Consider the following 26,437-nt stretch of genomic DNA (forward strand, 5'->3'; position numbering starts at 1 on the left):
TAGGAAAGAACACGAAAAGCCGTCACTTCAGATTTGGTGAGAAGCCAAATGGCACAAAAATCATCATTCATGTGTTAAAGACACTGACTTGGTGATCTAGAGATTTGGTTATGAAAAAATATAAAGATGAACTTTAACAATTAGAGCCATTATTTGTGTATGTTACAACTTAAAAATTATACTCACATTATATATTTTAAAAATACAATATTTAAAGAAATCATTCCAGTGACCCCTCCCTTTCTTAGAATGTCCTCAGTAAATAGGGTCAATTCCAAATAAACATGCTTCAGCACATAATTCCTTAGGGCTCTTCTCTAGCCATTCCACATACATGCTGACTTACCAGCTAAATCTTGAGTTTCTTAGAAGCAGGGATCAACAGGGCCTAATCCAACACTTAGATGCTTGCCAAACTACTGATTCTATGTAAAGTATTACTAAGCATCTTCCTCAGTAAATCTCTTAAGTTTCTTAGAAGCTCTTTTCATTAAGTAAATGGCCTTCACACCATGCAAAAAACATCTGATAAGCCTTCCCTCAACCTTAGACTTAACAGAGGACACAACTTTTTCATAACAAATCCTCAGCAAAGACTGATCAGATTGTAAAGACCATCCTATATCAACAGGCCTCTGACAGAGGCCTAAGGCATCGTCAATGCTAAAACTAGAAACCTATTCCAAACCCTAACTATGACAACTACCAATGCATCTCTTCCCAGTCACTCTTGAGAGCAACCAAAAGGCCTATGACTAGGGTCATCCATCATCTCATCACTCTTAATCCTCCAGTGCTCTGTACTCCGCCCCTCCACAGTACTTACTGATCATACCCTAAGCTCAGCACGTCCAGACCCGAACTGTATCTCTTTTCCCCTTTCTTTGTATTCTCTAACTTGGTTAACTGTTCCCAAGATATACTTAGTCACTCAATCTAGAACCTAAGAGTCAATCTAGGTTATTCTTCCTTCATATCCTTTCAACAAATTCTGTGGATTCTTTGAATAGTGCCTTCACCAGTATCGCAGTCTCTAGTGTTTCTAGCCCTTTCAATCCAATTCCACAATTTGCCAAGGCCAACATTCTAAAACACAAACTTTTATGTCACTCTTCTAAAACATCTTCCATGTCTTCCCCAACACCCAATGGCCAAAACCTGGAGAAGAGCTGACAGCTACCACCAAACTCTCCAATCTCATCCCCTAACATTTCTATCCTTGGCTCCCTGCCCCCTCCCCTGCCCCGATGAAAACCCTATTTGAACACGAACAGGCTACGGACACTTCGGAATTTACTCTGCTTGGAATCCTTTTCTATTCTGCTGCTTATTCACTTAGCTAATTTCTATTCTAAGAAAATTTCCCTGTCCCTCTGCCCCATTTCAGGCTGAGTTATGCACTTCTCTGTGTGCCTGAGCAGTTCCCTTCCTACCATAATTCTGTATCCTGAGTTCTTCTCTATTAAATAATGTAAAGATAAGTATGCTGCTGTAGTCTATATCCAGTTCCTAGCACAGTGCCTGGCACAAAAAAAGTATATATTAAAAATTAGCCGTAAGTTTTCATTAGAATACAGAAATGAGAAATAGAACAGCAATTTCACTGGGTCTTTTAGAACATTTTTAGGGTACTTGAAACCTTGATATAGTAAGGGATGAATGCCACCAGCCTTTACTAATTTGTAAAAATCTTTACATAATCTTTTATTTTTCCACAATTTATACTGCTTTAGTTACAGTTTCTAACGATGTACTGGCTAGAGATATTTGCAGCAAATTATGTCTTAGGCTTATTTTAAAACATCCTAAGGTAAACTGCGAATTTTTAAAATCAGCCCAGGTACTGAATAAAAAGTCAAAAGAAAATCGACACTTTATTTCTTATTATGTGTATTACTATTTCCTTTATTACTGTATTCCTGTATTACTTTATTTCCTATTACATGTATTTTATGTGTATATATTACATTATCTCATTTAATTCAATTCTCACTTTCAAAACATAAGGAAACTAAGGCCCAGAGAAGCTAAATAAAATTTAAGGCCACACCATTCTGTATGCTATATGGGAGAGCCAGATTTCAAATCCTCTCTATGGAGCTACAAATTCCATGCTCTTCTCACTTATAAAATGATGTATCATGAAAACCTAGCAACAGCTAATTGAAAAATATTAAGACCTATATAAAGCACTTACCTTTGAAAAAACTACTGGGCAAGATTAAATAACTATGCATTAAATTGTACACACTTGGCAAGTTACTATATATGCATATTTAAAGACATTAAATATTAAAATGAATCTCCACTGAAGTTAAAACATTAAATCAAATGCTTTAAAAAATCTAATAAGAGTAATTTTCTTTGTAAATCTACATTTAAATTGTTTAATATAAATAGTTATACACATACTACCTTCTTTTGAGCAGCTTCCTTCTTTTTCTTGTCGTCTTTTTTCTTTTTCTTTTCTTCCATCAACTGTTCTTCTTCTTGCACTAAATCCCTGAACCACACAGTTGCAATTAACTTTCCCGAAGTGTATTAAGAAATAAAAATAATGTTGCATATAGATTCATTTTCACTCATATTAGAAGACATGGTAAATTATTCTTTCATCATTCACTGAAATAAAACACAACTTGCAACCTAAATCTAACTATACAGTCACTATATAGTACTTTTCTTTAGTAACTCAGGTAGTAGAGCTTTTATCTTAATGTCATATCAAGGAGGACCTAAAATTAGCAAATTTTACATTGAGAAACAAGCTACTCCCTCCAATTCTAGAATGTAAACAGTATCATGTGAGCCAGAGTTACCCTGCTTCTGGCCCCAATTATCAATCAGTAGCTAATGGCAATGCCTGGAAACACCCCATAATCCTCTCCTGCCCAGGCACCTGAGGGACCTTTGGCTTTCCTTGGTCTGAAAAGCCTTATAACTATTTTTAGAACACAAGTTATTCATAAATAGATGATGCATTTCAGCATTACAATAATTTCATATTCTATAAACATTCCAAACTATTCTATCAAGACTTGGGAATCAATAAAGCACTCATTATATAAGTTTGTTTCAATTCTTAAAATCACAAATGCTCAAAGTTCTCTACAGAACCTCTGGCCAGGATTTCAAAATGATAGACTAGGCAAATGTGTTTGCTTCTTCCTTTCCACTCTACCTTACTGAAATGATAGGGAAAAAGGTCATAAATCTATGCAGAGCTGATGAATAAACAAGAGCAAAAAATGCTACAACCCAAGAATAAACACAAGAGAAGTCTTAAATGGATGTATGTGCCATCCTCTGGTGGAGCTCTAGAGAGGCTCCAAGGTCAGAGCTGGGAAAGCAGAAATAGGCACAGAGCAAAAAGTACGCTTAAGGAATAGAAAGGCCACAACTACTCAATTCCTCCCACCCACTTTCCATCCCCATGCCTACAGGGCCACAGGCAGCAGCTGCATTTGAATGTAGCCTAAAAACAAAGAAACACTCTCTAAAGAAACTAAACTTTTGGCAGGAGGCAGGTAGAGCTCCTGCAATGGGTTTGGTGCCCCAGATCAAAAAGTCTTTTTTACTGGAAACTACTGCCACTCCCCTCCATCACACCCTAAAGTAAAGCCTGCCTACCAACACCCTTCACGCATACAGAGCTCAGCATCAGCCCTCCTGTTCATAGTAGGAGCCTACTGGGTAATGAAATCTACACAAAGTTAGAGGAAACTCACTCCAGTTACCTACACCCTAGAGTCTAGAACCTAAACCTTTATTTGTAATATCAACAACAACCAAAAATCATCACATACTTGAAGTAAATCAACACACAAAGGAAAAGTACCTAACTCTGCGCTGAGGAAGCTTTCTAGAGGGGACAAGGAGAGGTTCAAGGGACATGAACTAGACATCAGGGGAACTTCAAATAACTTATCAAGGCTGGAATGCATATGGTAGTGGGGATGCAGTGCGAGATAAAATGATAAATATAGGGAAATACATAAGAAATTGGAAGGGGTGCTGTAGGTGTTATTGCAATGAGATTATACAAAACTTAAGTTGGCTTTGCAGATGGAAGGTAGACAGTGGAGATGCAGACAGTGAAAAAATGAGTGACATTATGTATGATTGATGATAATTTAGTAAAGTTAAGTATATGACTGCTAAAATCAGTTAGAAGTTGGAAGAAGAGTATGATAACTGTTGCTATATTTTGTTGTCATTTTGTTCCAAGTAGAACTGTCATGTGGCTAACAGAGTAGCAAAACAGATTCATGCCAACTGTAACCATGACTCACTCTTTCCCATTCTCTGAGGGAGGTAAGGAGAGTGAGCAAGCTCACTCACACTATAATCCTGGAAAAGTCAAGGATCAAGAAAGCCACAGCATATGAGAGGAAGAAAACAATTAGTAAACAAAGGCAATTAAGTTATATCATTGCCACGTTGCCTGTCAAAAGTTGATTACTAGATCTAAATGCTTAACCTTCTTCAGCCTCAGTTTCTTCATTAAAATTGGAGAAAAATTACCATATACATCTACTTCATAACATTTTTATAACGATTAAATGAGGAGTGCTTAACACAGTGCCTCTAGTATGCACTCAAATGCCTAGTCATGAACCCCTCTCCCCAACTCTCAGTGGCATCCAAAGGACTGTATTTACTTTTGACAAGATATTGTTGACACTTCTTATGCAGAAACAGCAGGAATCTTCAACATTTGTTCTTCCTGTTCTCCTATAAATTACAGACATGTCCTTTTCTAATCTTGGTCTATAATACTATAAGTTTACTCTGTAGGATGTTCCCTTACTATTTACCTGGAATTTTTTCTCCCTTCTCAAACTTCATTTTGAAGCTTTCTGATGAGATTAGCAAAGTGTTTTCCTGGCCAAAAATGGTCTCTTTAATACTTAAAAGATGTACCACATTTCCTCTCAAGGAAATATTACAATATCAGCCGATACTGTAAGCATAGGGAAAAAAAGTTCTATTCTTCAACACTCATCACAGCCAACTAACCACACTTTTACTACATCTCCTCCTCTAGAAAGCCAACTGGAAAAAAATATACACATACATCACCTGTGCCAAACACTTCAGCTTTCCGGATTTAAATGCTAACAGAAATTCATTTAAGACATCTGACTCTATCATTTACCATATCCATCAAAAGGAGTAAGGGTTGACGGAGCTGATAGGTCTAAGCGGTCCATCTTATTTGATACATGCTCCACAAAGACAACATTCATCCCTTGAAGGTTAGTAGTAGGATACCTCAAATCTGCAAGTTCCGGACCTAGGAATGAGGACAACCTCTCACTGATTAAAATGTTAGTGACTATGCTGGGCACTTTTATGTATATTTTCCCATTTAATTACCACTTTATAAAAATGATAGGCAAGGGCCGGCCCGGTGGTGCAGCGGTTAAGTGCGTGCACTCTGCTTCAACAGCTCAGGGCTCGCAGGTTTGGATCCCGGGCACACACCGAGGTACCGCTTGCCAGGCCACGCTGTGGCGGCGTTCCATATAAAGCAGAGGAAGATGGGCACGGATGTTAGCCCAGGACCAATCTTTCTCAGCAAAAAAGAGGAGGATTGGCATCGGATGTTAGCTCAGGGCTGATCTTCCTCTCACACACCCACACACCCACACACACAAAAAGATAGGTCAAGTTTCCCTTTTACAGACAAAGAAATTGAAGCTCAGAAAGGTTAAGTGACTTGTCCAAGGTCATACAGCTAGTCGAGGGTGGAGTCAAGATTCAAATCTAGGTTCTCTAAGTCATAGTCTTTCCTTTCCCCCACACCATGATACCTCCCAAAATAAAGTACTAGCTCTCTTCAGGAGCCACAGAGAATCCTTTTCCTTTAGACACGTTAAGTAACAGATCTTCTTACTTATAGCGTATCTTTGTGTGCCTCCACAACCCTTTTCTTATTTCCTTCCTCTTTTTATAAGAACACTTATAACAGAATGTACTTCAGGAAACACAAAGTATTAGAGTTCCAAGAACCATCGGTGTGTAATCAGGAGCAAGAACAGCAAAAGAATCAAACACAAAGACTAATCAGCCACTGGTTTTAATGAGAGAGGACCAGGCATTGGTGATCTTTAAGAGACTAATTTCAGTATTTTCTTATTTTGTGAATATTTGTGGGAGGAACAACTAGACCATAACTAGTGAATAGCTGTAAGGTCCCACATTTGAGGGGTTCAATAGTTAAAAAAAGAGAGATAAATAGGAAGATAGCTAGAAAGCTATCAGAAATGAGCAAAAATGTCCTTTAAAACAAACTCATCAGGGGGCCAGCCCAACGGCACAGTTTGTACCCTTGGCCTCAGCGGCCTGGGGTTTGAGGGTTCAAATCCCGGGGGTGGACCTATGCACCACTCATCAAGCCATGCTGTAGCGGCATCCCAAATACAAAAAATAGAGGAGGACTGGCACAGATGTTAGCTCAGGGCCAATCTTCCTCAAGCGAAAAGAGGCAGTTTGGCAACAGATGTTAGCTCAGGACCAATCTTCCTCACCACGGCCCCCCCAAAAAGAAAGAAAAACTTCATCATGAAAAATGCAAGGTGCATGACAGAGTACATAGTATGCTATCATTTGTGTAAAAAGCAAGAGAGAGGATATGCACTCATATTCACCTGTATGTGTATAAAATGACTCTGAAAGAACACCTAAGAAACTAATAGTGATTGTGGGAGAGGAGGCGGGAAGAACAAGGCAGATGGGGAACAAGAGGAAGAGAGATCTCACTGTACAAACCTTTTTATATGTTTTAATTTCTGAACCATGTAAGTATTCAAAAAATTAAATATTAAAAAATTTCAAGTATTAATATTAAATGATTAAATTTTAATATTTAAAAAGTAAAAGGCTGCTCTGTTTCTGGTTTGCTAGGAGATCTGGTCACAGGTGCATGCTATATTTTTTTTAGATTTCTGTATTGTTGAAATTGTTTTATGATTTTTGTCTTTTGACTGCTGATATGATTAACTGTATCAATAGATTTTCTAGTATTAAACCACACTTGCATTTGCTAGTATAAACCCAACTCAATATATTATTTTTCTCAATAAATTGCTGTTTTTTCTAATAAAGACAAATTGAAACTATAATGCATACCATTTTTTATTTTCTTAACTGATTTTATTGGCAAAAATGTTCAAGAGTAATAATATCCAGTGCTGGCAAGAATGAAAGTTAAGAGGTTCTCACTTTTATTGCTGGTGGAAAACCACTATAACCTTTTGGAAAGTACTGTGGTAATACTTTTAACAATTAAAGTTATACATATTCTAACCAGCCACGCCATTCTTCAGAATGGATCTTACAGTAATAAAGCACTAGTATATGAGGCCATATGCACACGAAAGTTCACTGCAAAGTTCACAAGGGCTGAAAAGCAAACTGAATGTCCACCAAAAAGAAATGGCTACATATCCATAACATATTATATTAAAAAGGAGTTGATATGTTTATTGATTTGAAGGAATGTCCCTAACATATAATTAAATGAAAAAAGCAAGTTGCAGATATGTGAAAAATGTTATCCCATATTTTTTTTAAGCTGTCTGTTTGTATAACTTTATATAAATTTAGAGAAAGACATGAAGAAATATCCTCCTGAACTAGGAACATCAGAGTAACCTCACAACTGGACCAAGTATTTAGGGAAATTAAGTTTTTTAAAAAGTATATCTCTATTTAAAATGTTATGGTAAGTATGCATTATTTCTGTAAATGAGTACAGTCATGCACCACATAATGACGTTACAGTCAACAAGGGACCACATATATGACAGCAGTCCCATAAGATTAGTACCATCCATATGCCCTAGGTGTGAAGTAGGCTATACAACCTAGGTTTGTGTAAGTACACTCTATGATATTCGTACAATGACAAAATCGCCTAACAATGCATTTCTCAGAACGTCGTTAAGCAACACGTGATTGTACAAAAAAATGTTTTTTAAAACACCACGTCTAAAATTTGCTCTCACTCTTCCAGGCCCCATCCCATCCCCCCAAAAAAGTTAAAGAGAAAAATGAAACGAGATTGACAAAATGTTGTCAATTGCCAAAACTGACTAATGGGTGTGTGTAGGTTTCTTATTCTGTTCTATTTTTGTGTCTGTTTGAAGTTTTCCATAATAAAAGACAAAAAAAAAATCACAAATCTTCACACCAATAATTAAAGGGAACAAGGAGGGAGATTAGAGACAGAGGAAGAAGTAGATGAGTGTGGGAAACAAGAGTCTTGGGAGCAGGAAGAGAATGGGTAAGGCAAGTGTCCATAACAGCAGCAGGACACACCTGGGATCTAGAATGCCCTTCCTGGTCCTGCTCTTCCTGATGCTGGTGGAAAAGTCAGTTTTTCCCACCTTCCCAATGTGAATATTATTAAAAGTAATCACTTCCAAAGGGTACTCTTGTAAACTGCTGTTGGAAGTATGGAAAGCCCTCTGGTGAGCAATTTGGAACTATCTATTAATATTAAAATTTTATTAAAATTTTAAATTGGGTCACTATGTTATGACCCATCAATTCCAATCTAAGCCTCTAGAAAAGGAATTGTACAAAAATAGATACTGCAAAATAAAAGTCTAAAAGCCAATCAACAGGAAAAAGTTAAACCAGAAAGTATTCCTACCATGGAATACTACATAGTAGTTTAAAACAAGGAGAGAGGTTGTAGATTTCCATGGTGTGCAGAAAATGAGTTAACCCAGCAGGTCTGAGACTGTGATCCTTAGAAAGGACTACAAGGGTGGCCCTTGGCTTATGTCAAGGAACTTGGATTTCAGGGAGGTTCCCACCAATACCTAACCGATAAGAGCAAACTGTACAAACAATATAGTTTATGCTGAAAACCTGCTTTCCTTCTGGGAGTCTGGAATTTTGGTACATGTTAGGCAGACGGTACCTACATGACCAGCCCCTAACAGAAACCTTGGGCACTGAATTTCTAATGAATTTTCCTGGTAGACATTTTACACATTGTCATAATTTGATGCTAGAGAAATTAAGCATGTCGTGTGTGACATCACAGGGAGAGAACTCTTGGAAGCTTGCACCTAGTTTCCTCCAAATTTTGTCCCATGTGCCTTTTCTCTTGGTCAATTTTGTCTTGTATACTTTAGCTGTAATAAATCACAGCCATGAGTATGACTATAAACCATGAGTGAGTCTTCCTAGTGAATCATCAAACCTGAGAGTGGTCTTGGGGACCCTCAACAAGCATGGCTTTGCAGAGAAAGATCTCTAGGACACACTGCTGAGTCAAAAAAAGGTCAAGGTCCAGACCAGTATGTCATTTGTTAGAAAAACAAAAAGAAAATCCCATTAAAGAGTGCACAATTGCCACAGTACAGTAGGGAAGCAGAGGAGAGCCGACCCTCAACGTACCTGGATGAGTTGACGCTGCATCCAAAATAATTTAATAATAACCTACACAATGTTTAATCAATAAACCAATAAGAATGTACCTAGGTATTCCTATAAGCCAGGCAGCCTGCTGTGCACTGGGAGAACCCAAGCAGAAAACACAACTTTAAACTACAATTTTGTAGAAACAACAACCGAACACACCTGAAATAAGGAAACAAGCAACCACCTGGTAGAGGCTGTAAGCAAGTTTAGGAAAATAAGACATGTATACGTGCTGTTATAGCTATGGAAGGCTTAGGCTTCGTGCAGCAGTAAAAAGTTGATCTGGGTCTTGAAGAGGAGGCAGGATTTCTACAGACAGAGAGGTGGCCCCTTTCAGGTAAGGGAGCACAGAAGGGCATGGACACCAGCAATGCATGCAGACTTGTTAGCACGGCAATTTCAGTGACCCGTACTGACAGGGATAGAAAAAGAGAGGAAAAGCACTGGGGAGAAGTAGGAAATACATTTGCTGAATAGGGTGAGAAGACTGTTGCAGCCATCCAAGTAAATGTGTAATGTCCCGAACCATGATGGCGGCAGTGAAAACGAAAAGCAAAGAATAAATCCAAGTTAGTCATTAGAAACTGAGATACTTGACAATATTAATAAAAATGACAAAAGAGAGAGATGTTAATGACAACTCTCGATTTTAGAAAGCAGAAATTTTTAAATGGAGGATCTGCTATCAGAAATGATAATAATGGGACAAGGGGTTAGATGTTCTTATCTTGCTTTAGGAAAGAAAATAGGGAGCAACTTTCCAGAGGGCCCAACTAGCCCATCAGTCACCAACTTACTATACGCCAGCACATCTTCACACAGAAGTCAGCTGTATGTTACAAGTTAGTTATGAAAATACATTTCACACCTTCTGCCAAAAAATGTTGTTCACCTACTTTTTCCCTTACACTTTATCTATTTTCTCCCAGCCTTCTGCTTCCTCTTTTTCTATCTGCTTGCCAACCCTTCTTTTTTCCTCCACCCTGTCCTCCTACACCTAGATTAATCACCAAAGCCAGTCTAGTACTACACAATAGAAAGTCACTGGTAACCTTCAAAATTGTAATTTCACCAGACAGTAGACAAGAAAACCTAACCACAGCAAAAATAGGTAAGAGTGGAGTTGGGGGTTTGGATCAGTTTTTTAAAACCTTTGGCAGTGATATGAAGAGGATAAAAATGAAGCGTTTTGGATTGTTTTTATAATAAGAAAGACTAGTACTTATTTGGAGGTAGAAAAGGGACTAAGGACTAAAGGTATCAGAGAAGATAATAGATGGGGTAACAGACAGAGGCTAGTTTACAGTCACACGCAGTTTATATTTGGAAATACTGTACTGATACATCCATAAAACGGAATCCTATGCAGCTGTAAAACAGATAAAGAAGGTCTCCATGATCTGGTATGAAACGATCTGCAAGGTGTATAGCTAACTGGGAAAAAAAACTAAGGTTCAGTATACTATCTTTTGCGTTAAAAAGGGGGAAGAGATAAGACTGTATATCCCCATGTGCTTGTACGTGCATAAATAAATTCTAGAAGTACACAGACACAAACTAATAAAAATACCTATTTGTGACAGGAATATGGGGAGAAAAGAGGCAAAGAGTCAGGGTGGCAGCAACATTGTGTATTCCTAGACAGTATTTGATTTCGAACCATAAAGCACAGCCAAGAAGCTTAGCTTTAGACACAGATAGCAGTGAAGAGTCAGCATATCTCCCTTTTAAGAAGGGAAAACAGGACATGAAGAGGTAGCAGTGAGGATGCAGATACACAGTCTGGATCTCTCCAAAAAATAGGAGGTTGAGCTTAAAGGGGGCTTCCACTGGGCCCATAATCTGAGCAATAAAATAATGCTAGCAAAGGATTATAACTCACTGAATAAAATAAGAACCCATGAGTCCCTAATGATATTAATAAGTGCATGGATGAATGAATAGAGTAAACTGACAGATCTTACAGGAGAATGTCAACTAATCTAGAAAGAATGATGGACTTAGAAAAGCACTATTTGGCAATCCTCAGGTAAGAATCTGGATGAGAAACAAGACATTTACATAGTCTCATAGTTCTCCCAACAATATAATTATTAATTACAAAGGGAAAAATACTAACTTTACAGTGGTGAAGCCTGACATAAACCACCTTAACCAAGTAGTTGAAGTTACCATCACCAATAATGGGATAAATGGACATCACGCACCTTCTCATATGACACACTAAGCAAAATACAACATCAGTTCCGTGCTATTCCTGCCAAAAATGCATAACCTGAATCTAATCAAGAGCAAACATCAGACAAATACAGACTGAGGGACATTCTACCAGGTAACTGGCCTGTACTCTTGGGCCAGCCCAGTGGCCTAGTGGTTAAGTTTGGCATGCTCTACTTCAGTTGCCCGAGTTTGGCGCCCGGGTTTGGATCTACACCACTTGTCAGCAGCCATGCTGCAGCAGCGACCCACACAAAACAGAGGAAGACTGACAATAGTTAGCTCAGGGCAAATCTTCCTCAGCCAAAAAAAAAAAAAAAAAACCTAGGGCTGGCCCCATGGCTCAGCGGTTAAGTGTACACGCTCCGCTACTGGCGGCCCGGGTTCGGATCCCGGGTGTGCACCGACGCACCGCTTCTCCGGCCATGCTGAGGCAGCATCCCACATACAGCAACTAGAAGGATGTGCAACCATGACATACAACTATATACTCGGGCTTTGGGGGAAAAAAAGGAAGATTGGCAATAGATGTTAGCTCAGAGCCGGTCTTCCTCAGCAAAAAGAGGAGGATTAGCATGGATGTTAGCTCAGGGATGATCTTTCTCACAAAAAAATTAAAAAATAAAAACAAACCTAAATGCAACCTGTGTTCCTGGATCGAATCTCTGACCAGAAAAAATTTTTTTTGATTTGCTCTAAAAGGCATTATTGAGACAATTGGCAAAATGTGAGTAAGGTCTGTAGATTCTTCTGTTAAGATAGTACGAATATTACTTTCCCAATTTTGATAACAGTACTGTAGTTACTAAGAAAATGTCTTTTGGGCCGGCCCCGTGGCTTAGCGGTTAAGTGCGTGCGCTCCGCTACTGGCGGCCCGGGTTCGGATTCCGGGCACGCACCGCCGCACCGCTTGTCCGGCCATGCTGAGGCCGCGTCCCACATACAGCAACTAGAAGGATGTGCAGCTATGACATACAACTATCTACTGGGGCTCTGGGGGAAAAATAAATAAATAAAATTATTAAAAAAAAAAAAAAAGAAAATGTCTTTGATTTTAGGTAATAAATACTTGTTTTTAGGGATAAAGGGACGTATGTCTCCAAGTTACTCTCAAATGGTTCAGGAAAAAATAGTATGTATATAAAAAGAGAGAATAATAAAGCAAATGTCGTTAAATGTTAACATTTGAAGAATATTCAAGAATTTTTTGCTCTATTCTTGCAAAATGTCTCTAAGTCTGAAATTATTTTAAAATAAAAAGCTCAGGGCCGGCCCCGTGGCTTAGTGGTTAAGTGCGCACGCTCCACTGCTGGCGGCCCGGGGTTCGGATTCCAGGCACGCACCGATGCACTGCTTCTCCGGCCATGCTAAGGCTGCGTCCCACATACAGCAACACAAAGAATGTGCAACTATGACATACAACTATCTACTGGGGCTTTGGCGCAAAAAAAATATTAAAAAAAAAAAAATTTTTAAATAAAAAGCTCATATTGAGGACAGTTGGTAAGATGAGATATTTGAGAGAAGAGACACCCCACCATAATGACAGCAGCACTCTATAATTTACAAAGTACTCTGAGATAGCATCCATTTTGAACCCACAACCTCAAAACACAGAACTGATGTTATTCCCGTTTGACATTTAAAGAAACCAAGGATCAGAAAGTCTAAGTGACTTGTATGGTACAAGGCAGTGGTAAGGCTGACCCAAAATCCTGTTTGCTAGACTACCCTCCTAAATTCTACTCCTCTTTTGAGGCTTAATTTAATTACTAGTTCCTTTATGAGTCTTTCCAACTCATACAAACCTCACCCTTGACCTCTAATTAAACTATGCACATTTTCTAATTATTTCAGATGTTAATCTCACTCTTCCAAATAGGACTAATTACTGCTCTGGGGACAACAACCAGTTCTACTTGTACTGTACTCTCCAGCATTGGGCACTCCAATTAAACGCCAATCCCTGCTTCCTTGCTTTTACTAACACTCTAACTCCATCACCACCACTGAACATGCACTCTCTTCACTCTTACTTCTACCCACATTATACTTTTTTAAGTATATTCAAAAAGCATTTCCTGGGCAGCATGGCATACAGCTAAGGGCTCTGACTCCAATGCCAAAGAGAAGTGGGCTTAAATCTCAACTCCACCACCTACTTGTGTACGCAACCTGTTTAATTTCTCTAAAGCCTCCAACTCCTCGTTTATGAGAGGTCTCAAACTGTACTTCCCTCAAAGGGTTGTTGTGAAGATTAAATTAGGTAAAGCAGAGGAAGAGCTTAACAGATGCACATACTAAGTGTACACTAAATGTTAGCTACAAGAGACTAGGTACAAAACAATGCACTAGGCTAAGGTTAGGATACAAAGAAGGTTGCCACCAAAGAAGGGAGAGCATACAGTAGAAAATGGAATGTTATAAACCAATGTTACTGCAATAAACAAAAAATTAAAAAAAAAAAAAGAAAATGGAAGAAGAAAATGGATACTTCTTAGAATGGCTATCATCAAGAAGACAAAAGATAACAAGCGCTGGCAAGGACATGGAGAAAGGGGAAGCTTTGCACACTGTTGGTGGGAATGTAAATTGGTTCACTTACTATGAAAAACAGAATGGAGGTTCCTCAAATAATTAAAAATACAACCATCAATGACCTAGCAACCCCACTTCTGGGTATATAGCTAAAGGAAATGAAAACAGGGTATCAAAAAGATATCTGCAATCCCATGTTTACTGCAGCCTTATTCACAATAGCCAAAATATGGAAATAACCTAAGTGTCCGTCAATAGATGAAGATGTAACATATATACATATATATACACATATATATACACACACAACCAAATACTATTTAGCCATGAGAAAGAAGGAAATTCTGCCATTTGCGATAACATGAATGGATCTGAAGGACATTATGCTAAGTGAAATACGTTACAGAGAGAAAGACAAATACTGTATGATACCATTTATATGTGGAATCTAAAAAAACTGAACTTGTAGAAACAGAGAGTAGAATGGTGATTACCAGGGGCCAGAGGATGGCAGAATTGGGGAGATGTTGTTAAAGGGTACCAGCTTGCAACTACAAGAGGAGTAAGTTCTGGAGATCTAATGCACAGAATAGTGATTATAGTCAACAATACTATATTATATACTTCAAAGCTGCAAAGAGACTAGATCTTAGATTTCAATTACATCTCAATAAAAAATAAACACACCACACAAGGGCAGCACACTAACTGCAGGGGAGGAGGGGTGGAGAAAATGGAATTGATTTCACTTGTCAAGCATACCTTAATAAAGCTGGAAAAAAATTTAAAAGAAAAAATGAAAATGGAACTAAATATATAAAAATAATTATTATCGCACAGTGTAGAATGAGACAGATGCCAAACCAACAGCTCAAGATTCCAGATTCCAGATTCCAAACCAGATCAAACCAGGTACCACATACCAAAAGAAGGCAAAGACACCACAGGAGAAAACTACAGATCAATAACCCTTGTGATACAAACACAAAAATCCTCCACAAGACTAATAAATCAAATCTAGCAACATATAAAAAGGACTATATGCCATGCCCAAGTGGGATTTATCCCAGGAATGCAAGGTTGGTTTAACATACGAAAATCAGTCAATGTAATACAACATATTAATAGAACAAAGGACAAAAGCTACATGATGATCTCAATAGACACAGAAAAAGCATCTGACAAAATCCAACATCCTTCGAGGACGAGACAAAAACATTCAAAGTAAGAATAGAAGGAAACTTCCTTAACTGGAAAAAGGCCATCCACAAAAAGCCCACAGCTCACATCATACTTACAGGTTAAGACTGAATGCTTTTCCTCTAAGATCAGAAACAAGACAAGGATGTCTGCTCTTGCCACTTCTATTCAACATTGTACTGTAGGTTCTAGTCAGAAAAATTAGGCAAGGAAATAAATAAAAGGTGTCAAGATTGGAAAGGAAGTTATAAAAATATCTCTATTCACAGATGACATAATCTTATATATAAAAAGTGCTAAGGAATACACATACACACAAAGACTATTAGAAATAATAAACGAGTTCAGCACAGCTGAAGCCATGTGCTACAAGATGGACGAAACCTGAGGACATTATATCAAGTGAAATGAGCCAGTCACAAAAGACAAATACTATATGATTCCACTTATATCAGGTACATAGAGACAAAGTAGAATGGTGGCTGCCAGGAGTTGAGGGGAGAGGGGAATGGGGAGTTGCTGTTTAACAGGTATAGAGTTTCAGTTTTGCAAAGTGAAAAAAGTTGTGGAGATGGATGGTGGTGATAGTTGCACAACATCGTGAAAGTGCTTAATAGTCACTGAAATGTATACTCAAAAATGGTTAAGATGGTAAACTGGACATACCAGAATTTAATACTTGTTCTTCAAAGGACAACATCAAGAAAGTGAAAAGGCAACCCAGAGAATGAGAGAAAATATTTGTAAATCGTGTCTAATAAAGGACATGTATCTAGAATAAAGAACTCTTACAACTCAACAATAAAAAATATAACCAAATTAAAAAATGGGCACATGATTTGAATAAACATATCACCAAATCAGATACACAAATGGCCAATAGGCACACAAAAAGATGCTCAACATCATTAGTCATTAGGGAAATGCAAATCAAACCACAATGAGACACCACTTCACACCCACTAAGATGACTATAAGCAAAAAGAACAGTAAGAAGTGTTGGTGAGGATGTGGAGAAAATGGAACACTCATACATTGCTGGTGGGAATGTAAAATGGTGCAGTCGCTTTGGAAACAGTCTGGCAGTTCCTCAAAAAGTTAAACATAGAATTACCATATGCTCCAGCAATTCCACTCCTAGGTATATACCCAAGAGAAGTGAAAACATATGTCCACACAACACTTGTACACGAATGTTCATAACATCATTATCCCCCAAGTGAAAATAACCCTACTGCCCATCAAGTGATGAATGAATAAACAAAATGTGGTACAGCTACACAATGGAATATTTTTCACCCATAAAAAGAATGGAGTACTGATATATGCCACAACATGGATGCACCTTGAAAACATGCTAAGTGAAAAAAATCAAGACACAAAAGGCCACATATTGTATGATTCCATTTATATGAAATGTCCAGAACAGGCAAATCCACAGAGACAGAGTACAGGTTAATGGTTGCCAGGGGCTGCGGGGAGGGGTGAATGGGGAGTGACTGTTAATAGGTATGGGTTTGTTTTTTTTTTTGGGGGGGGGGGATGATAAAAACATTCTGGAATCAGGTAGTTGTGATGATTGCACAACTGTGAATATACTAAAAACCACCAAATTGTCTACTTTTAAAATAGTGAATTCGGGGCTGGCCCGGTGGCACAAGCGGTTAAGTGCGCGCACTCCGCTGCGGCAGCCCGGGGTTCGCTTATTCGGATCCCGGGCGCGCACCGACATACCGCTTGGCAAGCCATGCTGTGGCGGCATCCCACATAAAGTGGAGGAAGATGGGCACGGATGTTAGCCCAGGGCCAGTCTTCCTCAGCAAAAAAAGAGGAGGATTGGCAGATGTTAGCTCAGGGCTGATCTTCCTCACAAAAAATAAAAAATAAAATAAAATAGTGAATTTTATGGTATATGAATTTTATCTCAATAAAGCCGTTTTTAAAAAACTGAAGGAACATTTAGAGAAGGAGCTGAGAATAGGGCAAGAGGTAGAAGGGATAAAGCTAAACAGATAAGCTGAGCACAGACAAGAGTTTGGCTTAAATTCCAGAGTCACTGGGGAGCCAGCAAAGGTTTCTAAGAAATAGTGAGTCACAGGCTCAGAACTGTGGCTTGAGGATGATTACTTTGCAGTAGTGTAGAGAATGTACATTTATGTCCCTTTCTATCTTTACATGGTAAGATTCTCACTTATATGCCTCACATCGCCTAAGGATTCACAAGTAGAATATTAAGTAAAACATACTTCTCTGACACCCTTTGTATGGTCAAAGAGTGAAGTAATGCTTAAAAATACATTTAAATCAGTGCATATTTAAGCACCACACAGCACTATTTCCTTGTGTTTTAGGGGGATACTTCAAAAGAGTAAGAGAAAGAAGGGACCAAAGTCAACAAAACACAGATGCCAAAATTATAAAAATATTCAGTATCACTGCGGCAAGCTGCTCAATAAATGCTAGCTGACTCAAAACCACTAGTAAGAACAACACAACAAGTGACTTGGCTTAACCTTGTTTGTTGTTATACAAAATCCAATCAATCGCTGTTTGCAGAAAATATTTCTAAGGTTCAAAGTATAAAATCCCTTAACCAGGTTTCAATCTGTTTTGAACATTCCATTTGAAACGGAAGTCAGCTGAGTCATTATCACATAACATACTACTGCTGAAAATTCAAAATGCTTTTCCCTAGTTACAAGAGTAGAAAAGCTAGGATTTCTGCTTCATAGCCAACTCACACACACAGTATGCAAATCATTTTAAAAATAAGACCACCTTAATAGGAAGTTTAAGCTATATTTATTTTCATGGTGCTTTTTTTTTTTTTTTTGAAGAAAGAAACTATGCCTTAGTCGGATGTTACTTTCTCGCTTTTGAATCTTAAAATCTCCTTTTTATTGATACTATTTCGCTCCTCTGACATCCTCCCCATAACACAATATTTCTTAATCTTTGGGGAGCCAGACCCTTTGAAATCTGATAAATGCTAAGGACCATCTCTCTTAAAGCACACATATAATTTTTCAAACTACTTCATACTATGTGTGGTCCCTCTGTGGAATCCAGGATGAGAACCCCTGTTCTGGTGGCACAATGTCACTCTCACTTCAACGGGGCATTCTTTTTAAGAATGCATATCACACGTCCAGGACCTATGTTTCATTTTCTTACCAGGGTTACCAGTTTATCACTGGTGAAAGCTGAAAACAAGCAACTTTTATGTCTAACAATAACCTTTGAAAAAGCTGCAATCACTACAATTGATCAATTTAAACATGAAGACCTGTGATTAGAAGACCAGGAAACTATTTAAAATTATATCTCAGTTTAAACTAATTGCTTGGCATAACCTAAAACAAAAGAAACATTGAGTTAGTGCAAAAGTAAAAGTACTGGGTAAACTTCCAGTTAATTTGCTTAAAAATGGTGAGGGAGGGAGCCCGATGTGGTGTCCTCAGGACAAACACATCACTTATGTGATGTTTCTGCCAAAAAGGTTTAACCTGAATCTAATGCTACAGAAACAATCAGATAAATCCAAACTGAAGCCTGCAGAAACTAGCCTGGACTATTCCAAAATGTAAATGTCATGAAAGGGGAAGAAAAGGATAAGGAACTGTATCTGATGTAAGGAAATTACAGACAAGAAAACTAAATGCAATCCTGGATTAAGGAACTGAGGGAAAAGAATACCCATATTTAAAAAGACATTATTGGAACAATTTGAATACAGACTGAAGAGTATTGTAACAAAGTTAAACTTCCCTGTGCATGATAATTTAACTGTTGTTATGTAGAATGCCCTTGTTCTTGGGAGACACACGTTGTCTTATTTAGGGGTGAAGTGGCATGATAAAATAAATGTGGCAAAATACTAATAATCAGTAAACCTAGACAGAGATACAGGTGTTCAATGCACACTATTGTTGCTACTTCGCTGAAGGTTAGAATGATTTTTTAAGAAATTTTAAATGGGAGGACATTTTCTTGATTTTGAGTGAGAGACTTGTCCTAAGTCATCGGTCTGAGCAGAATATATACGGCACACATCTACTTTAGTCTCCCCAATCATGGGCAATACTTTTGAGGCTGTCATAAAACAGAACTGTAAGGACTTTAATTTATACTTGCAGACGTACTTCAGATGCCAAAATTCACAAGAGGTTATACAATGGATCTCAGATTTTTTAATGATGTTTATATTTAAATTTGCCACAGAGGGTTGTTACACATTTTAAAATTAAGCTTACAGTTTGTGATTCGTTTATTCTATCAATTAATTACCACAAAGCTGCCAAATTAAGCTAGAAAGAAACTTACCAATATGAATTTGCTGGCCTACTAACCGTATCACAGGAAAGCAACAGAAAAGCTTAACGAAATCAGAAGATAACTTTTTTTTCAGATAAAGGTTGATGAATTTCAAGAGCAGGGTCCACCTCATCTAGAGAAAACGAATGCCCTGGTTTACTCCTGTCGTCCCTAGTCTTTTCTTATTTAATAGCATTTGTCCCAGGCAAAAGAGTCTCAGATAAAGGTGTTCCAGTTTAGATGCTACATTATATGGTACTACATCATCTTTAACTGTTGTTGTATAATGGCATTTAATAACTGAGTTTGGGGAAAAAAAGAATCAGCATAACATGAAGCATGTTAACTTCTACTTTAAATAATATACCCTACATTACAGTAAATTCATTACCAGAATGGGCACAAAATATGGTTAAGATCATTGTTCTTACATTTTCAGAAAGAAAGAAGCTAAAGTTTTCTTTTTTCTATAGTGCAATATAAAATAAAATACTGCATAGTTGGAAGAACCCTATAGTTATCATGAGCCAAAAGGCCTGTTTGAATCCCAACTCTGTCACTTGTTAGAGAATATAACCTTGACTAAGTTACTGGATCTGTCTCAATCATAGCTTTCTCATTTGTAAAATGAAAGGGTCAGAATACTGGCTAGTCTCTATTTAATGTCATGGTCCAGCTCTAAATACTCAATGATTCTATAGCTTTGGCCTCCAAAATATTTTTAAAAATTACATCAGTTGAGTTAGACTAGAAGAGATTTTTTACAACTGGAAAGTGTAACATCACCTTCTCTACAGAAAGTCCTATTTCTGTTCTGACCTGTTCAGAGGCTAGGTCAATCTCCCATTCACCCAAGACCCCTGTGTATTTAGACTCCTCTCACAACTAATCCCAGATTAGTCAGCAGCCAAATCCCAGATTCTACTTCCCCAGTATCTCACACTCGCCCCTCTTTCCTACCACCACTTTAATTCAGGTCTTGCCTAGATCACTAGTTATCATTATTCTATCATATCACTACCCACCCAAAAACATACAATAGCTCCCCACTATCTAAAGATTCATGTAAAAATTCCTCAACCTGATATTTAAGAACCTCTGCATCTGCTCCCAACTTTATATGCCAATCCAATGAACTACTCACTGCTATTTAAAAATTCCCTGTACTTTCTGGATTTTGTGCCTTTTTTCTGCTCCTCTTCTTACACTACCCTTTTCTCTGCTTTTCAAAATTGATTCCATTCTTTAAAGTTCAGTTCCAACGGTGAGAACTCCCATGTAGACATTATAGTTCCCTCTTTTGAACACCCATGACACTGACTATAAAGTGACAATTTTAATGGCCAACAGTGAATTAAGAAAGAGTTTACCTAGGGTAGTAAACTAAATTTATCTTTTGTGCCAATTTTGTTTAAATGGCACTGGCTACCTGGCACACTGTCTTGAGGAGGATTTGCAGCTTTGCAGAGGAAAAGGAGAATGGAAATACATCTCTGATATTCAGAGACAGAGCTTCCAAACTAGCGGTCCACAAAATAGAGTTTGGACTTTCATGGTATTAAAACGTTTAAATTGGGGCCTGCCCCGTGGCTTGGCAGTTAAGTGTACACGCTCCGCCACTGGCAGACCCGGTTCGGATCCCGAGCGCACACCGACGCACCGCTTCTCCGGCCATGCTGAGGCGGCGTCCGTCCCACATACGGCAACTAGAAGGATGTGCAACTATGACATACAACTATCTACTGGGGCTTTGGGGAGAAAAAGGGAAAAAAAAAAAAAGAAGAAGAATTGACAATGTATGTTAGCTCAGAGCAGGTCTTCCTCAGCAAAAAGAGGAGGACTGGCATGGATGTTAGCTCAGGGCTGATCTCACCCCCACCCCCCAAAAAAAAGTTTAAATTAATTTAACATTTAAAGATTTCACCTTAAAAATCCAAATCTTCAGTTATCTTCACGAAATGTAAAGATCTAAAACAGTGGTTCTCAACTGGGGGTGACTCTTGCCCCCCAGGGGATATCTGGCAATATCTGAACACATTTTTGATTGTCACAACTGGGTGGGGAGTGCCACTGGCAGATGCTGTCCAGCATCCCACAATGCACAGGGCAGACTTCACAACAATAAATTTTCTGGTCCAAAATATCAACAGTACCCAGGTAAGAAACTCTGATCTAGAAGAACTGCACGTATCTGTGGGTTCTGCCTCCCCAAGGAGATTTTCAAATTTTTCAATGTAAAGAACCACGCCTCTAGTAAGAGACAATACAATATAGTTCAAAGCTCGACAGCTCCTCCAATTACTTACCAGTGGTGTGGCCTCCTGAAAGTTCCTTAACCTCTTGGTGTCCCAAATTCTTCATCCATAAAACAAGGATAATAGTACCTACCTCACACAGTGTTCCAGGGATCAGATGAGTCCATGTAAAGTCTTCAGAAAAGAGTGTCAAGGCAGATAGAAGCATTCAATAAATTTAGCTACTGCCATTCTTCCCCTCCCTAGTGCCTAGTCTCGCACTTGGAACATGGAAGATGCTCAAGAAATGTTTATTGGAAAATAATGCCTTGACTTCCTGGGGAGAGCACGAATGGGTCAAGACAGATATACTCTTCTTATCTGGGAAAAAGGAAGCATAGAACTAGAGAGAATTGAACGGAAGCAGTTGCCCACCTAATCACATCTCTCCCTCCTCAGAACACTTTCACCCTTTAGGAAATGTTCCCCTCTCATGGTCCTTAGTACACACTGCCTTGTAACCTCCTTGACACTTATTTTTCCTTTTCGTTCCTTCTGACCAACTGAAGATCCTCAAGTATATCAATGGGATGGTATCTTCTTCTGATCCCTACATCACTGACCTTGTATTAGTTATTTAATACTTATTAGTTTGCCTACCAGATTGTACATGCTCTCTGTGGCCTTTTTATATGACTCCCGTGACTCCCTTTACATAACCCAAGGGCCTACAGACCTTTGCAACTGGCTGGCCCAAACCTCTGTTTTATAGATTAGGCACAGAGGCTAAGTGATTTGCCAAGAGTCAAGGTCATATTGTAAGTGGCAGAGCTGGGATTCAAATTCCGATACAGAAACTCCAAGTTCTATCCAACTGTAATAGTATATAAAAATTATACCTGTGGTAGACACAATTTTTAATTAAGTCCCAGAAAACCTCCATAGGAATTATACTGATACAATTACCTGACAAAGCAAAAATGGAAGGAGAAACAGACCCAAACTCCAAGCTCCTTTCTGCTGCTGAAATTACACCTTAAAAACTCAACCTGTTTTCTTTCATGGTTTCATATCTTAACATTTAATAACTTTTGACAATAAAACTTACTTAAATGTCCAATGAACAGTTACTTAGTCAGTGATGTCAGGGTTAATTTCCTTTAAATGATCCCATAATTATTCTGAATAACAAAAAAATCTCTTATTTGGTAAGCCAATAATGCCCATCCTTCACCAACCAAACAGATTCTTTAATGATCACCTTAACAGATTAATATCTATAAAACTCAAAAGACCAGCAATTTGGAATGATTCTATGTGGTGAAAAGTAACCAGACGATTTGATTTGTGAGTGTTAATAAACCTCAACATAAATCTAAAAACAGTCATCAAGCACAAATTATATTAAGAACTGAGATAGGAGAAATTTTATTTCATTCTATCCAAGTGAAAGCTGCTCACTGATTAAATTAATCTAGAAGTTTCTCGAGTGTCCCAATATGATGCAAAAGAAAACGGCGAATAAGAAAGGAAAAGACTGTAAGACAACATGAATGTGAAAAAGAGTTAAATCCAGTGCAATGCCCTGATGCTTAAGCAATTACAGCTCAATAACGCTGAATATTTCCATGAAGGCATCGTTTAAAAAACAAAAAACTCCCTTTGTGGCGATGATTTAAGATACCAGTGCAAAAGCACTCAGGCCCAAAAGCAATGATAACCACTTAATGGGAACAGGTTTTTAATTATTTTACCGGCTATTAAAAGGGCACACATCGAACGTAGACACAAACGTAGTTTCAAAAAAAAAAACAAAACAGTTTATGCTTGGTAAAGTTCAAGGGCAAAACTGTTTCCACTGCAACAGAACCCGCCTGACTACAATGTGCTGAAAAAAATGCGAACACATAGTATCTTTTTATAAGGGCAACAATTTGAGTTACAAAGTAATAACGGGGAAGCCAAAACAGTTTGACAGCCCGCCATAAGGGCCGCCTCAATCATGAGTCACACAATGCCTGCAACCATTTACAATAGTAATTAATGCACAAGTCCCCTAATTAAATTCTAAAAGGGTAAGAATGCTTTAACTAAGTTTACAAGAATTGCTTTTCGCTGTTCCCCCCCCACAAAGAAAGGAACACACGCGTAATTACGCATCTCCCCGGAATCCCTCCATCCAATATTCCCTCTGGCCTCTTCTCCCGAATGCCTGTCCCCTGCGTGCGAAAGAAAATGACACGGGGGAACTTATAACCCCAGAAAGGGCGAACCAGAGTGGAAATACACGATTAACGGGGCGAGAGACGGAAAGCTCGCCCATCTTACCTGCTAAGATTCCTTTCTACGTCTTTGGTAGCTTTAGCTTCCAATTCTCTGGAACAGAAAAGAAAAGAAAGAGTGAGAGATGCGCGTGAAAACGGAGCTGCTGCGGCAGAGGCTCGCGCCGGAGCCGGATGGGGGAGGGGAGGGGCGCCCGGGGGGGCTCACAAAGCTGCGGGGCTGCAGCCCGGACTGCGGGCAGGCGGCGCGGGCGAGCCGCAGCCCCCGGCCCGGCCCCAGCGGCGCAGCGCGGCCCCTCCGGGCCTGCCGCCCGGCCTCCGCAGCGGCGCCGCCCGCGCCCCCCGCCAAGCCCCGAGGTCCCCGGGACGCCCGGCGCCGCCGCCGCCGCCCCCAGTCGCGGGCCCTGCGGCAGCGCCCGAGGCTCCTCCCGCCCGGAGGGAGGCCCCCGCCCCGCTCACCTCATGTGTGTAAAGTGCACGAGCAAGTGGGGCGCGGCGAGTGAGGCTCGCGAGCCTCAAGCCCTCCGCAGCGCCGCGGGGAGAGGCCCGAGCCGCTGCACCAGCGCCATTTTCTACACCGACCCGCTGCCGCCGCCGCCGCCGCCGCCGCCGCCACAGCCGCCGCAGGCCTCAGACCGGAAGTGAATGCCCCACTCGGCAACCCCTTCCGGGGGCGCCGCGGCCGGCGGCCTCAAGATGGAGGCCCTAGCAACTGGACCCGCAGACGGGGCAGGCCCTTGGCAACCGCCCGGGCGCGGCGCGCGGCCCCCCGCCGGACCTCCCTGGCGGGCCTCACAGCCTCCGAGGCGCCCCGCGGAGCGGCTGGGGGGCCCGCCGAGCCCCGAGCCCAGCCTTTCTCGCCGCGGCCGCCTCTGATCTGACTCGAGTCCCTCCCCTCCTCCTCCTTCTTTGCTGCGACACAAGTTTCCTTCCCTGCCACCCGGCCCCTCCCCCACTGACACACACATCAAAAAAAAAAAAAAAAAATCGCCTAAACCGCAAATTCTACCCTTGCTGCAGGGTGATGAGCCCGCTCCGGCTTTTGAAATCCGCCACTTCTAATCATTTTTGACCTTGGGCCAATTATTTAACCTCCCTGCTTCTCTGTTTCCTCCGCAGGTAAAGAATGCGTACCTGAGGCGGGCGGTGAGGTTTAAAAGCGATTTGTATCTACCGAATTTTGCAGACCATTGACTCGACAATTCCACTTGCCCGAATTTCTGTTCAGAAAATAATCTGAGTTATCTGCGAATATTACACCGCCAAGATATCAAGTCCGGGCATTGATGATAGTAAAAACTGTAAACGGCTAAAATGTCCAACATTAGGAGGTGGCCTTAAAAACCGAACTCCTGGTATGCCTTAGGATACTGTAAAAATGATGTGGAGGAAGACTAACGGAATGGGGAAAATGGTTACAGTAGAAAAGGTGAAAAAGCAGGTACCAAAAGTGGCTCACATGGTAAAAAAACATATAGACACAGTAAGATACATACGTGTAGATAAAGTTAAAAAATAATACCTACATGTGGATACAAGATGCTTACATACCTACAGGTAGATACAGCAATATACATACATGTAGATACAATAAGATACATATATCCCTGTGTAATATGTGTGTATTTTTTCCATCCTCTCACAATGCTTTTTTTTCCTAAAGATAAATCCTCTTCTGCTTAAAATTCATTCCTTCTCGGAAACCTCACTCTATGGATCATACCATTTTCCTCTTTCTAAATAGGTCCTTCCACTGGCTTGAGAACATGCCCAAATCTCTCCCATTAAAAAAAAACAAAATCGCCTTCACTGCCTGGTTCCTAACCACTTTGAGGGAGATGTGTAATAAATAAGTTAATGAATAAATGAATGGATGGATGCACAGAAAGTCCTAAAGCATATGCACCAAAATATTAACTGATGACATTATGAGGTTTTTAATTTTCTTCTCTTAATGTATCTGGCTTTTGGGGGGTTTTTTGTTTGTTTCATTTTTATACAATGAGCATGTGAAAAAAGGTTTTTTTAAATCAAGTTTACAAAATATAAAATGTAGGGACCACCAATACATGCTAGTGACTTTCCTTTTCCTGCCATCATCCCTAAGGTTGATTCATCCATACATGTATTTGGTTTGGTTTTCTTTTATTGTTCTTTCTACTAAAATGTTAAAAATTATATTACAGTATCTCTTTAGGAGTTAAAAAATAC

At 39.5% G+C, this 26,437-nt stretch overlaps 1 protein-coding gene across 7 annotated transcripts in view; it reads right to left on the reverse strand.

Annotated features, from left to right (window-relative positions):
- Nucleotides 1–24,816, reverse strand: part of TNRC6A (trinucleotide repeat containing adaptor 6A) — a 101,152-nt gene extending 76,336 nt beyond the window's left edge. The window contains exons 1-4 of one of the 7 annotated variants that reach the window (XR_009224099.1): nt 24,686–24,816; nt 24,273–24,320; nt 15,495–15,584; nt 2,416–2,503 (exon numbers count right to left, since the gene is read on the reverse strand). Coding sequence is in view for 5 of the 7 variants with exons in the window: in XM_058569828.1 (XP_058425811.1) it covers nt 2,416–2,503; nt 15,495–15,584; nt 24,273–24,320; nt 24,686–24,690 (231 nt within the window). In the remaining 2 variants the exon portion in view is untranslated. Of the gene's footprint in view, nt 1–2,415; nt 2,504–15,494; nt 15,585–24,272; nt 24,321–24,685 lie in introns of those variants that run through there. The other 6 variants (XM_058569828.1, XM_058569827.1, XM_058569833.1 and 3 more) reach the window with 6 other exon arrangements.
- Between the last annotated feature and the right edge of the window lie 1,621 nt (nt 24,817–26,437).

Source organism: Diceros bicornis, chromosome 26 (assembly GCF_020826845.1).
Source record: "Diceros bicornis minor isolate mBicDic1 chromosome 26, mDicBic1.mat.cur, whole genome shotgun sequence".
NCBI classification, from domain to species: Eukaryota; Metazoa; Chordata; class Mammalia; order Perissodactyla; family Rhinocerotidae; genus Diceros; species Diceros bicornis.